Genomic DNA, 14279 nt, shown 5'->3' on the forward strand with positions numbered 1-14279 from the left:
GCTTGTTCGAGTACATTCAGCCCGTGTTTTTGATTGTTTGATGCTGTTAATATACGGTACCGTCTCATGTGGCCAGTTAACTTCTGCAGTGGTGCAGTGCGTACGTCAACCATAAAGCAGCTAGGGCAGTTCCTCAACCTGTACACTTGTGGGCAAGGAAAAAATTGGCATGACTGTATGCTGTCGTTTAAGGGAATAGGTCAACCTCTTTATCAACCTAGGCGTATGGAATTTATGTTGGAGCTACACGTAGGCCGCATATACAAGATGAATTTATTTCTTTCGGTGACCATCATAAAGAAGAGCATAAAGTCGGACACAAAAGCAGCATGAAGAAAAATTTGTATTATGCAGCCAGGATTCGATTTTTTTTAAAACTATAACCATCTGGATGTAATTGAAACGTGTAACGAAACACAAATGAAATAATAAGCGTCGATGCGTTTTGACAGGGCTCAATGTCACCCCACCAAGTTTCCACGTTGTATAAAGGAGGTACGAGTCGGTAGATAAGGCTTAGGAACGGTTCTACAGCGTCAAATATGCATCGGACCTCTCCGTTATTCCTGGTCAGAGCATGTGCTCTAGCATTGTCGGTCCCACTGGCTGCCGCAGAAGCGAATAACAAAGAAACGCGCGATCTCCCAGATGCTTGGAATGTAAGCTGCGGCTGGTTCAACACGGCTGTGTGCGCCAAGCATCAGTATAGGACGTTGGAACTCTGCCTGCGCCAGTGTAGCAACTTACGAGGAGAGTCGTTTGCATATGCAGCACATGAACCGTATGCAGTAGAAGCAGGTCACCCGTAGGATAGCTAGCCGAAGCAGCAGACTAGCATCTAATTCAATGTAAACACTGTAGAAGTCGAACCTGTGTCCATCAGGAAACTCAGAGGAAGTCAGCGGCGTAGATATAGATACATGCACGTGAGCTGCTGTAGGAGCGTGTCAGTCAAGTTGTCTTTGAGCATAAGGGAAAACTTTTGGGGTAGATGTCTTCTAGGCGCGTGTGGGGAATCCAGGAAAAATTAGCCACTCACTGAGAAAGAAAATAAAAAGCTGTGTGTTAGTGGCTGCAAGTGAAGAACAAAAAAAAAACTGTAGGGAAACTTAACATACTGTCAATTATAATAAACGACTCTGTTGACTACAATATCTCGTGTGCTGCATATAGTACCCGGAGAAGCTTTAGCCACTCCCATTTGCAACTTGCTTGTGCATGTGTTGATTTCAGGACGTAACCCGAATTAGAGGTCTTCAAGCCAGAACCTAAACTTCGCTTTACCTTGTTTTATTCAAGGGAGAGATACTAAAAAAAAATTACGCTTAAGAGGAAAGCTTCGGGTCTTGTTCTGAAATTATGGGATTTGAGTTTTCTTTTTCAGACTGAAGTTCATGTGACGATTCGATTACCTACCCGCCCTATGTCCGACCCGGACATAAGGGCAGGAACCAGGTTGTAGGCTGCCTCTATTCGAGCTCGTGGTAGCGCTTTAACCCTCCTAGGCAGCAGTACTGGTCTCCCGCTAAGGTTGTTTTTCTTAGCCTGCTCCATTTCGTTTGGGATGGCGTTACACCAAAGTGGAAACCGAGGTGCACCTTCCTTAAGCGCTGAAGCAGTGAGTATTAGGTACGTCGTGTCACGGCCTTGCGACGCGACTGGCAAGGATGGACTCACCGTAGCGCCCATAAGTGTGTGTGTTTTGCGAATTGTTATTGTCTCCAATCGGTCGCTTTCCACCGCTTCACATGACCTTCTGGCCATGCTTCAGAGCGCCGGGGGGAGGGGCGTTTGGAAGCTCGCTCTCTGGTCTTCCAAAGAAATGAGTCAAGACCATTGCGGGCCAATCGAAAACGGAAGTTCTTTGTTCGAGCGCGAGCGCGATGCCTCCCAAAAGTGCCGCTGAGAGATGTCCCGTTGTTGGCTATTGATTCTTTGTACTTAATCTGTAAATAAATTGAGTGAGTTATGTTTTCATTGACTGGATCAAGTCTTATCATTTGTGATTAGGCCGTCGAAAGACGCCAGCGCCGCACAATAGCAACATGTCGTATAAAGCATGCCGTTCTGCTTTGTACGTTTCCAACTTATTTTCTCTTCTATACCGGGCGCCCTCCCTGATGACCATGAAGGGTGCCGCGACCCAATAGGTTTAGCAGTGTATGCTGACAATCTCGCGCCATACAGAACAGCCAGGAAAGAGTACTTAACACCACATAAATCCATCAATAAGTTAGAAGAGAACACCCTTAGGAGACTACAAACCAACGCATACCCAACGCCAGCTAAGTTACACCAGTGGTACCCTACACTGTACTCTCCGCAGTGTCCACACTGTGGAGAGGTAGCTAACATCTACCACATGGTGTGGGCATGCCAATTTATTCCCTTAGTTGACCATATTCCAAACCCCTCAGAGGAGCAGTGGGAGGCTATTCTGCTCAACGATGATCCTGACCGTCAGCACTGGCTGGTGGGGAGGGCCAGCGCAGCAGCAACAGCCAATGGACTACCGGACTAGGCGGCCCACCCGAATGTTCTAAGAATATTCGCTAATAAATATGCTTCAATCAATCAATCAATCAATCAATCAATCAATCAATCAATCAATCAATCAATCAATCAATCAATCAATCAATCAATCAATCAATCAATCAATCAATCAATCAATCAATCAATCAATCAATCAATCAATCAATCAATCACTAAACTGCCTTTTTTCTTTTTGGTTTTTGAGCATTTCTGTACCAACGAAAGGAAGGAGTTCGGTGAAGCTTACTAAGGGAAGAGAAACGTGTGACTTTGTTGAGCAGTGACTAAAGCAACTTGGCTCTAAAAAGGAATCCTGCAGCTCCAAAACATTTTTCTGGGGGAAGCAGGAAATTGCAACTTGAACCGAGAAGCTTAGCTTTCCTTCCTTCGAGTAATGTAAGCGGCAATGGCGTGCTATGCAAAGCGGAGAAATTTCCTTCAGAACAAATAGAGAAGGTCGGAGACAATAAAAGGAGAGGAGTGACGGAAATAACTGTACGGTATGGCTTTTAAAACACCGGTAGACTTTTTAGAATTTTACTCAAATTAATTGATTCATACGTAGCAAAAACCTTTATTAGCAGAGTATCGCATGTCTCTAACCTCTGTCACCAATTTTTTTTCATCATCCCTAAATCTAGTCTAAATGCTTTTAAAGAAATTGAGATGCTTCAGATCCACCTACATGCCAAATCAATTAGAGCCACTCCGTGCCTGGCTATCTTCATTTTGCACTGCAGTGCTTCAATAATCATATAAATAATTATAATAATTATAATTACAAATATAATAAGAATTATAATTCAAATTATTATAATTAATAGTTATAATATATATTTCATGACAATGAACACAGTGGTTATTTGAACCCAACTGTTTATGGTTTTTGGATTTGCCGCAGCTAATAGATGCATTTACGGCGCTCACCATCATTTCTGACGAAGATCTGGATGGAGATCTGGACTGCGCAACAGCCGTTCGGACAGATTACGACAAGCAGTCCCAGAAAGCGACTTACGTGTGGTTCTTGAAAGGACAGAATGGAGAACCAGGGTGAGCAAGGTGCATTCTTGGTATTCCTACGTCGGCTGTATTAACGAGCCATTGCTCAGAAAGTCATTTTATCAAAGACGATACCTTCATCAATGGAAGATTTGATTGTACATTTGATATGCTCATGCTGCAAGAGAGGCCATTCGTATAAACAGTTATCGACACACCATTATGAAACAAGGATTTTAGCGTGACACCCGCTTTCTGCTTTATTTTTAAGAAACTGCAGGTTGCATATACTGCAACGATAGGCGATGAGTGCAGTGCTTATGACTGAATGTACATATGTGCTCAGTTTGAGTACATCTGCCGGGAGTGGGCAATGTAACTCGAGGTGTCACGTACTTCGACAGCTCACCCGTATGAGAACCGGTTAAAAATTAATTCGCTAATGCCAGTTATAAATTTATTACTTTCCTCCCGAAAGTGGGTAGAAAACAAGGCGCAATACTCCTGGTTTCTCTGTAAAACAATCTCTCTCTCTCTCTCAATCTTAGCAAGAATCTTTCTCTCTCCCTCACCATGGCCCGATCTGATTCGAGGGAAGATGTGATACATATATCTTATCTTAGATATGTCGCTCTCGTTTCCTTCAAAGTCCCTTTAACCGAGGTCTGCTTCCTTTCGAACTTGATTTCTCTTGATGTTACGAAGGTGTGGGATATTTCAGTCACTCAGTGGGTGGAAAACCATTTTGTCACATGACACTTTGAGGTAGTCATGTTACGAGTACTCATTGACTGTGTTTTTCTGAATTCGGTGAAAATTTTAGTAATGCAAAGTAACCGTTTCTGAGAACAGAACACGAAGTGCTTTGTACCCAGTCAACCAAGTGCCGAATTGGGCAAAAAAGAAGCCTTAACGATATAAGATTGTAATATGAAGATACAACGAGGTTTTACAAATTGCATGCGCGAACACAATTTTATGAACTGAGTGAATGTCGTGGCCTCGATCCTACGATGCATTATTACAAGTGAAATGCTACATTAAAGTCATGCAAAATTGAGCGATATTAACATGGGGTAGCCTGGCGACGGGGATGTGCCTGATGTCGCCGACTTCGAAAACTCACTTCTCGCTGCAGCACAAATACGGGCAGTCGAGAGCCGAGGCGGACATCTTAGTTACCAGTTACCATATCAACGAGCGACAAAATGAGAACGCCCCAGCAGGCATCTCCCCGGATTGGCAGCTGGCTGGAAGCTTGCCAGAGAAGCAAGGAAACGGTCTTCTGTTCACTGCCACATCATGCGTCACTGCGCAGCCCGTTTTTGCCTCCTGATTTGCTGTCGCCCTGATCTGGGGAGTAATACATCACTCGTGCGAACACTGCTTTAAGTTTAATGCCATTCAGTATTCGGTTGTAGGTTCAGCTGAAAAAGGCGTTAATTTAATCCCTGAAACCGCAAGGATGCTAGCGGAAAGGTACGTTTTCTTCAATAAAATTATTTGTAGCCAGCGATAGTTGGTTGCTGAGTCGGTATGCCTCTTACAGAGAGTGTTGTTATCTGGAGGCCACCCTGAGTTTTCGTGTAACTGGAGCCCATTGTAGATTTTGGCCCACATCCAAACGTTCCCGAGAGAGAAAGTAAAAAAAATGACAAAATAGAGAGGCATTTTTGGGGAGAGAGGAAGAAAATGGAGAGAAAAGACTGGAGGGGACGCTTAGGCACTGCCTTAAGGGTGTGACACGACAGAGTTAATGGCAATATAAGCGGAATCGGTGACTCTCGACTTTGCATTCATGGATTTTTATGAGTCGTAATACCTCTCCAGGAGGTCTTGTGCAGCGTTCGAGCCGTGCGCCTATACCCTATCACACCTACAGCCATCGGTAGTGCTTGGGAGACCCTTGTTGCTCTTCCCGAGGCCGCTGCCAGAGCACCCTCCTAGGCTTCGGGAGGCGGTGGTTTCGACTGCCGCTGCTTCCTGGGTACCCATTGGTTTTCTAAAAATGGGAGAAATCTATACGGCCGCCTGGTGCTCGGCTTCCTGTATGGTTGTAGGGCTTGGAAAAGGAGCCTGACTCTTCAAATAGCGTCACTGTGGGCATAAAGAGACACATGGAAAAAGGACCCCAAGTGGCTTTTACAGCTTGAAGCGGATTTAGGGTTTCTTGACGCCGGAACGAATTACTAACCCGTCAACATAACGGCTTGGTCAAATACCCTTTTTTCCCGAGCATCTCATCCCAGAACAGCGGAGCACCAGGCCGGGGGAGATCTTGTATCCCTTGGAAAATCGGTGGGTACCCGGGGGCACTGGGGATCGAACCCAGCGCCTCCCGAATGCCAGGCGGATGCGCTACCACAAGGTCCCGTTTTTTTTCAGCACGGTTTTTATTAGACGTGTTTATGTGAAGGAAAGAGCTATATACATTATTTACAAAATAATTACCCAGTAGCCGAGCAATTTGAGTGATCGATTATTGTTTTTTGGTTATTGGTTTTTAACGTCCCAAAGTGACTTGTCAAGCCACAACAAGCCCTTGTTAACAAACACTTGTTAAGCCACAACAAGGTGGTGTAAAACGCAGTGATGCATGGAGCGGTGTCCTATAAACCGGCGCATAAGCTGCAGTACTATGTATGATGCGGAAGCCATTCTTCGCGCTTGCGCTTTCACAGGTGTGCCGCTTGTGGGCCTAATTAGTGTAGATCAACAGGAGACAGACTCAGACGCAGCAAAAACACTTCAGCAGCCTCGTAACGTTGTGCAACGGCTCTTATCACCAAATCTTTTGCTATGCGGTAGCTTAGTTTGGCCAGAATTTTTTTCACACCATCAGAAGCTTCATGTAAAGAAACGCCCGTGGTGACTCGAATCGTGCAAAGTATTAAGGCTCTCTTCGTATCCCGGAGCGACACAAAAAGTCCTTGAAGGAGGTTTTGATGGGCATGCGATGACTATTCGAATTAGAGAGGTGATTGGAAGTGCATTGGGTAGGCTAACAAAGGAAAGCGCACGCAGCGTCAGTTAAGAGGCTACCTGTAGAAACGCGAAGATCATGTCATGAAAGGCCATTCATATTGAACTCTCATCATGTGTCACTCGTTGAAAGCCGGGGAACAGGGAACGGTTTTTCTATGAAGCCAGTGCTGCCGGCTGGGACGACTGAGGGTGAAGGGTAGGGCTGGTACCCATAATATTAAATGTACACAAAAGTTTTCAAAGCAATTTTCTGCTTTCACACTGCATATATGATGCGTCCCATCTTGAAGAATAACCAAGTTTATCCTAGAACACATTGCGAAGGTATAAGAAGCCGTTTAGAAGGCAATGTATATTTAAAACACCGTGTTACGTGCGCGTGTAGGTGATTGCAGGCTGGGCGTACAGAATGGGAACGTAGGTCATGGAAGCACACCTAAACGAAACATTCAGAAATATTTTCCTCATTTCAGAAAGTACCCATGAAGCCGGTCGTTCAGTAACAGTTGTCGAGTGGTTTGGAGCAGAGTGCGACAAAGGGGGCTGCGTAATTTCGAGAGGCTTTCTTTAAACACCACAGTAAAAGTGTGTTGTTTAGGTGGACATACAAACAAATGGCGCACTATCTGCTGGGTGCTTCCCCGAATCGCGAAAACACCTCGTGTAGTCAGGCATTTTTGTCGCGTACGCTGCATTGTCACGCAAATACTGCCATTCAAAAGATAGCGAGGTTTACCTTGCAGAGAGTCCTCAAACAGCAGAGGACTAACACCATGATTCCACATACGAAAGGCTGGCGGACGCCAGAGCCGCGTAAGTGTAATCACGGTGTTAGTAGTGTCTTGCCGCTGGTGGGGTTTGTCCGGCCCAGGTTGCTCTTTCTGGACAACCTCTCAAAGCGATTTATTAAGTGACAGTTGCCACATCGCGCAGTGCGCTCAAAATCTGCGGCAGGTTGTGATGATACCTTAAGTTCACGTGACCTTTGTGACCCACCTGCCTCTCAGGTTGCTTCTCTCATGATTCTATGGTAAAGGACAACGACAATGCTGACGACGACGCTAGATTTTCTGCAACACGAGCTCCTTGACGCTGTTGCGTTAAAAAGGCTTTCTGATGGGGACACCCTGCACTTTATATAACGCTCTGTTGACCGGAAACGAAGTCACTCAGTCGTCTAGAAAACCGGGAGATGTGGGTGTTAGAATGCAATTGAAACACAGGCGGTATTCTAGAACGATTTGTAAAGTTTGACCATGATTTCTGATCCACATGTTGCGGTTTCCGTCCTGGTAACAGCAGCTGTGCTCTGATCGAGGCGAATTTCTCATATGGCATCGGACGTTAAACCACAGAATTCGCAATTTACAGCTTCGTCATGACCAGCCCTTGGAGCTTTGAGTCGCGTCTTGCGTAGCAAGAAAGCTACTAAGCCCGCTGGTCACCGTAATAAAAAAAAAGACGATAGAGAATATCGAAAGAGCGAAACAGTAACCCAAGAGCGCTTCGCTGCAATATGCTTTGCAAAAAATCTTCTCGCTGCCTTCGTTGTAGGGAAAAGGCTTAACTGCAAAATGGTTTCACAAAAGTGCTACTACAAGAGAGCTCTTACAATATGATAGCCGGAAGGATTTGCTTATGTCTGTGCTTTAAAGCACAACGGTAGCCAATCACTGAACCCTGTATTACGCGACCAAAAGCTCCCTTTTTACATGCGGTAGCATTAGAGTTGTTGCAGCACCAAAACGCCACTGATGTCCGAGACGAAATTCCCTGATTAATCGAGAGCAGCCTGTGACCTAGTGACGTCATCAAAACCTGCGCATTGTTGTAACCAGACGAGCCAGACGCCGGCCAGGACACGGGACGCCTTATTACGAGGTGCTCACTAGCAGCCTCGAACCAACAACAACCATGCATGGCGTCCGCACGGAGTTAAATAGATTTCGTGAGACGCCGGCGCATGCGCAGCAAGGCATGGCGAACGCGACAAGCCACGAGCAGACATCGCGATACGATACGACACGCATCAAGGTAGTTGGAAACCAGCGCACCGGATTGAGAGGTCCCGTGACCTTGTGACGTGAGACAACCGGCCAATCTTGGCAGAGGGGCACTAATTTGGTGGTTCGCTGAGAGAGCTCACGTGGCCTTGTGACATCACAATGTGCCCACGGTGGCAGCAAGCGCACCTCATTTATAGGTCACATAGCCTTCAGACCGCTACATGCTGATTCAGCTGTGTGAATGGAGTGGACCGGTTGAGTGGTGGCGACGGCGTGATTTCCAACCTGGAAACGCATAAAGAACAACACAAGCACCAAAGTAGCAAAAATGGAGATCTCTGATTCGATCTCATCCCACAATTAAGTGACTTAAGCGTCCTCCAGTTGCCAAACCAGAACCCCACAGACACCCGAAATGAAATTCTGTCGTTGATGGAAGGACGTCACGTGACCCGGCCACGTCATCACAACCTGCCCACCGTGGCAACCTGCCCAGCTCTCCACATCGTGTGAAAGCTGTTCACTGAGGCAGGCTAATATAAGTCAAGATTGGTCGAGAGAGGCCACGTGACATTGTGACGTCATAGAAACGTGCCCGGGGTGGCGGATGGTAAACGGCACTGCAGACAGGAACTCTTCACTGTCCTGCCATTGAAAAACACTTTGATCTGAACATACATTGGTGCTGCGCACATTGTGGAGAGGTCTGCGACATCTTTCACATGGTGTGGGCATGTACTTGGAATCCTCACGTTCCACCTTCATCCCCCCCGCCCTCCTACCCGAGAGGCATGGGAGACTGCCCTCCTCAACGGCTCTACACTGGAGCACCAAAGGGCTCTAATAAAGCGAGCATGAGACGGGGCCTCCTCGTGCGCTGTCCCGGACTAAGGATATCGACCATGCAATGGGGTTATCTGACCCCCATATTCTCTTTGAGTATTAAAGTTTTTCGCCACCACTAGCACCACAGGATGGAGAAGTCACGCTACCCTGCGACCTCAGCTGCTGATTCGGCTGTGTGATCGATGTGGACCGGCTAAAGTTGACGAGTGTGTGTTGACGAGCTGCCCCGAAACGCATAAACTTGACACCGATACACCAAAGCAGCAACAATAGAGATCTCTAATGCTGTAGCATTCCACTCTAAAGGCGAGTGAAGTGTCAACCGCGGCACTTTATTTTACAGTTTCTTGCTGTGTGACCGGTCTTCAAGTTTCTCTGCGAAGGCTTCACTCACTTTCGGAGTCGTTGCTTTCATGCTGAACATGCATTCGCCGCATGGACGAAATGTCTGAGCAGGTTCACGGCCGGTTCTTTTTTCCGTTTATTGTAGAACATAAAACTAGACTTGTAATACACTTCAAATAATTTGGCCGCCAAGCTTGATAGCGTTTTTGCTAGTACATGCGAAATCGCAAATCGGGAAGCTAAATTTCTGCAATTACTTAATTTCCTTTCAGGAAGAACATTACCTACCATTTGAAGACTGGACCAATGCCGGACACGGTTGACTATCTTGTAGACACCTGTAAGCATTTTTTTTTATACACTCGCATTTAAAGAGAGCCCACAGTAATTTTTATGTCTCAAAACCTGTATCCAGTGGACAACAGTCAATTAGTCATAGCCTTGACCAAAAATGAGCATTCTTATTTTTAAAGTGTCACTTTGAAGTATAACATTTTCAGCATTATTGATAACAAAACCTTCTCTTGAACCAAAGCGCCCTTCAAGGCATATCTGAGCACATTCCATGACGTAACCCAATGTTTTCAAGGTGTAGTGAGGTAGCACACCTGCACAAGTGGGATTAATATCGTTAATTTCTTAGCGTAAAGGTACAGGATTATGAGGCACTGTGTTTCAAGGCGCTACTCCTCACAGGCCTCGTTAAACGGCGAGAACATGTACTGGGAATGTGACCGTACCTCAGGAATGCATTAAAATCACTTTGCTTTGCTGATTCTCTACAGGGGACGGCCAGTGGAAGACTGTCCAGTACCTTTATACGGATTACAAGGAATGCGTCATTTTCGCCGTTCCGTACAAAGGGGTCGAACGTAAGTAAACACACTAAAATGTTACAGCGCGTTCTCTGCTATCATGAAAGTGTTTGTGCACTTTCTTCATGCGTCAATTATACTGCGGTCACACTTTAGGCAGCTGCATGCTGAATCTGCTTGACAGATGTTCAAAACAGGGATTGCCGTCTTTCATATTAAGGCGAAAGCCTTTAATGTCTATCGTTGTAAGCAGCAGTTGTCGACAGAAATGTCACGCTTTTCAATTGGTCGAAACAGCCGAGACGTCACAGTGCGCGAATTTCAAACGGGGCCAATTGTACTTTGGCTAGTAACCATGCAACCAACTGAAGGGATCATATAGTGATGCTCCAAGTCAGTGGGACTGAGCTTAGTTAATTGATAATTACCTAATTAGCCTATTTAACTTTCTAGTCAGGCCGTACAAATAAATAAAACCGAGTAGGAAATTGGTCGAGCTCGGGAATCGAACCCCGGTCTTCCGCGTGCGAGACGAGCATGCTATCCACTCGGCCATGCCAGCTTTTTTTTTTCTTTATTGCCTGTCTTTGGCTCATGACATTGCACAACAAAAATACACATAACGCTATATACATACGACACTGTCGTGGTCAGCCAGCACGAGACTGGCTACGTCAGCTTAAAATTCCCGCAACATACACAACGGCTCTAGTCTTGAGAGCCACTCGGGAGGCTCCGCAGCTGCTTTTTGGATTGCAAAAAACCAGTCCATGCTTTCCCGAAAATAAATTCGGGCCGCTCGTGCGTCTTTGTCACAATGGTAGCCTGCCATTCTGGAGCGCCATATACAGTGGAGGCCCAAGAGCATTATGAGATCAAAAGGTGCCCCATCCTCATTATCAGTGCTTAAATAGCGAATTCCGTGCGCGTCAAGTGGTAGCTCTTCTTTATGGTCCTTTGTAACACGTCCCAAAAATAAACCCCTTCCCAGCAATGCAAAAAAACATGGTCTATTGTTTCAGGCTGTTTACAAATTAAGCAGTTCGATCCCCACAGTAAAAAGAATTCTTTTTTTTTTCTTTTTTTTTAAGAAAGATTTTCTTTTTTAAGTTACACACCGGGACGTTACCAGTTAAAAAGTTTCTCGGCCATGCCAGCTCGATAGTTTGGAATGAACAAAGGCACGTCTAATGAATGCGGTGTCTCCGCTCACTCCCATCCTCCTCCCTTCCCTTCCGGTGAGGTTTAAGTGTCCACCGAGATATGAGAGACGGATACATTTCCTTTCCTCAAAAAACTGACGAGCGAGGCGTAGAACCGAATGGGCAATGGCGTTCTCTGGGCTCCCTGGCAGCATTGCAAGATGCTGTCGCGTTCCACTCTTAGAGGCGAAGCTTAACATCTTAACCACACATCAGTGACCACATTTTAAGTAAAAAAATTGCCCCCCTGAATTTTGACAGGTGTTCACCGAGATATGTGAGACAGTTACTGCGTAATTTCCTTTCCTCAAATACAATTTTCATTTTCTTCATTACGGTCCCTCTTTGTCTCCTTTCACTCCCACTTCCTCCCTTCCTCTACGGTGCGGTTAAGGTGTCCACCGAGATGACAGAGAATTACTGCGCCATTTCCTTTCCTCAAAAAGCGTTGCGTTCAAAGGGCAAAGCATCGCGCCGAACGGGTGGTGGCGTTCCGTGGACTCCCTGGCAGCGCTACAACACGCTGTCGCGTTCCACTGCTAAAGGCGAAGCTTAAGCATCATTAATTAGCAGTTAATTAGTGTTCAGGCATTAATCATTAATTAACCATTAATTAGTGATTTTTCATATCACTTATTAATTAGTACTCAATTATATGTGACGCCACCAGTGCCACAGACGCAGCGAAAGTGGTGCGGAAAACGCTTTCGCCTCTACGGACTTTAGACAGTCAAAGAGCCCCCTGAATTTTTTGCCTTATTGCAGCTTATTTGATTGTTCGCCTTATTGTAGAAAATAATAATGTTGTTTTATGGCGCGTAAGTGAAACATCATTACGTTGGTGACGGTGATACAAAGCCTCAAAATATTGCAGAAAATTATTCGAAGTGAGGCCTCGGTTTAACTACGATGAAGGTTTGCAAGACCGGAGCACTGGCGCAGACAAGGATATTCGTTATTAGTAGGGGTTTTTGAGTGAGGAACCAGTCGAATGAAACCAGCTGTGTCCGCTGCGCGAGTTTGAACACGCGCCTTATATATATCATTCCTACATCTTGTGCGCAGTCAACATAGGTTCATCATAGGCGCCACACTTCTCCCTAGGCAGCCATGAAATGGTCGCATGAAATGTAGCGCTTCAAACAGCCAACGTGTCAGTTGAGGTATCGCAGAACGAGGGCTTGCTTCCCTGGGGCGCTCTATTCGAAAATTGTGGCAGATGTTTGCTCACAGATGCCATACGGCAGCCATACGGCTGTAGCCGTATGGCTGCGCTTGGGTGGATGCCAATGAGTAATTACTCCCTTAATACAAATCTACTCCACCTTGGGGGATTCCCCTAAATATTTAGTCAACACTGTTCCCACTTCGAGTTATTGATCAATTCGCTCTCGCCCTACCATAAGCTTGCCGTCCCGGTTAGCTCAGTTGGCAGAGCTACTGCTCCGGTGAAGCGGTGGTCCCGGGTTCGAACCACGGACCAGGACGAATTTTTCTTTAACTGCGAAGTTTCTGAGAAAGCTGTATAGCTTTCCTTTGTAGCCGTATGGCTGCGCTTGGGTGGATGCCAATGAGTAATTACTCCCTTATTAGAAAGCAGTTATGTTCGAAAGCTTTCTGTCATGGCTCGTCAATTCTCTAAACCTTCACGTTTCTCTGTGAAAACGGTCCAAAAAGTGATCTTTCTTCTCCACCGCAGAGTGCATGATGTGGGTGCTGGAAGAAGTGAAGAATCGCCTCCCGCAGCGGTGCACAGACAACTTCAAGGACATCTGCGGCTACAGTGAGCTGGTGTACGACGAGGACAGCTGCGGCGATATGTAGAAAGACGCTGGAGTATTGCAACGTTTAGAGGCCTCCTAACATCATTCCGTTGATATTTCTTTGGCGGTCTCTCACAGTGAATGAAATAAAGGTTGTTGCGAGACACATGGCAGTCAAGATATTCGGGTAGGCGGAGAAAACTATAAACATAAGGTCTTTCAAAAGAACCAATCTCTTTCTGCTACCATTCGGCAGTCTCGAACTCCGGTACCTGCATGAGTTTCTCGCGTCGGCACCTCTGTCTCTGAGCAGCTGTGAACCATGACAAAATTCTTGGGCGAACCATAAGTGCTTATCAGAACACTCAGTATGCCCGGGCCTCTGTTAGACAGTACTGAGCGGTTGACCGGGGTTTCAAACAAACGGGCATTTCGTTCGAAGTGCCAATAAACGAGTAAGAAGCATGCATTCGGCGAGCGGAGGCGCATTACCGAGAATTAGCGACAGTGCGGAGCCCGTATCGCTAGGCCTAGGAGCCTACCGCGTTCTCTTCTTCAGCCACACGACTGTTCTATCTGTTTCTCAAGTCACGGATGATATCCACGCGGTACGTTGAAATGTTGAAATCAATGCGGCACCGGGTGGCGGCCAAGGCAACTAGAAACGCATGTCCCAAATTCTTAGTGTTGGCTCGTAAGCAGTCAACAATGTACCATACTTGCGCGCAGATTGCTTTGACGGCGCCCAGCTGCATGCCTGTTTTTCATGGGGTAGGGTTCCGC

At 46.1% G+C, this 14279-nt stretch overlaps 1 protein-coding gene across 1 annotated transcript; it reads left to right on the top strand.

Moving 5' to 3' along the window:
* Nucleotides 1–542: 542 nt before the first annotated feature.
* LOC149343015 (uncharacterized) lies at nt 543–13557 on the top strand. The gene is made up of 5 exons (XM_089542279.1): nt 543–659; nt 3434–3585; nt 9989–10056; nt 10502–10588; nt 13433–13557. The coding sequence occupies exons 1-5, from the start codon at nt 543–545 to the stop codon at nt 13555–13557; spliced, it is 549 nt and encodes a 182-aa protein (XP_089398405.1).
* Nucleotides 13558–14279: the final 722 nt, after the last annotated feature.

The sequence above is a fragment of the Amblyomma mixtum genome, chromosome 5 (assembly GCF_055824585.1).
Source record: "Amblyomma mixtum isolate Tamu chromosome 5, ASM5582458v1, whole genome shotgun sequence".
Lineage (NCBI taxonomy): Eukaryota > Metazoa > Arthropoda > Arachnida > Ixodida > Ixodidae > Amblyomma > Amblyomma mixtum.

Coding starts and splice junctions, on each gene's coding strand:
- LOC149343015 (XM_089542279.1), top strand. CDS start 543: ATGCATCGGACCTCTCCGTTATTCCTGGTCAGAGCATGTGCTCTAGCA. Junction 660..3,433: donor ATCTCCCAGATGCTTGGAAT/GTAAGCTGCGGC, acceptor GATTTGCCGCAG/CTAATAGATGCATTTACGGC. Junction 3,586..9,988: donor GGACAGAATGGAGAACCAGG/GTGAGCAAGGTG, acceptor ATTTCCTTTCAG/GAAGAACATTACCTACCATT.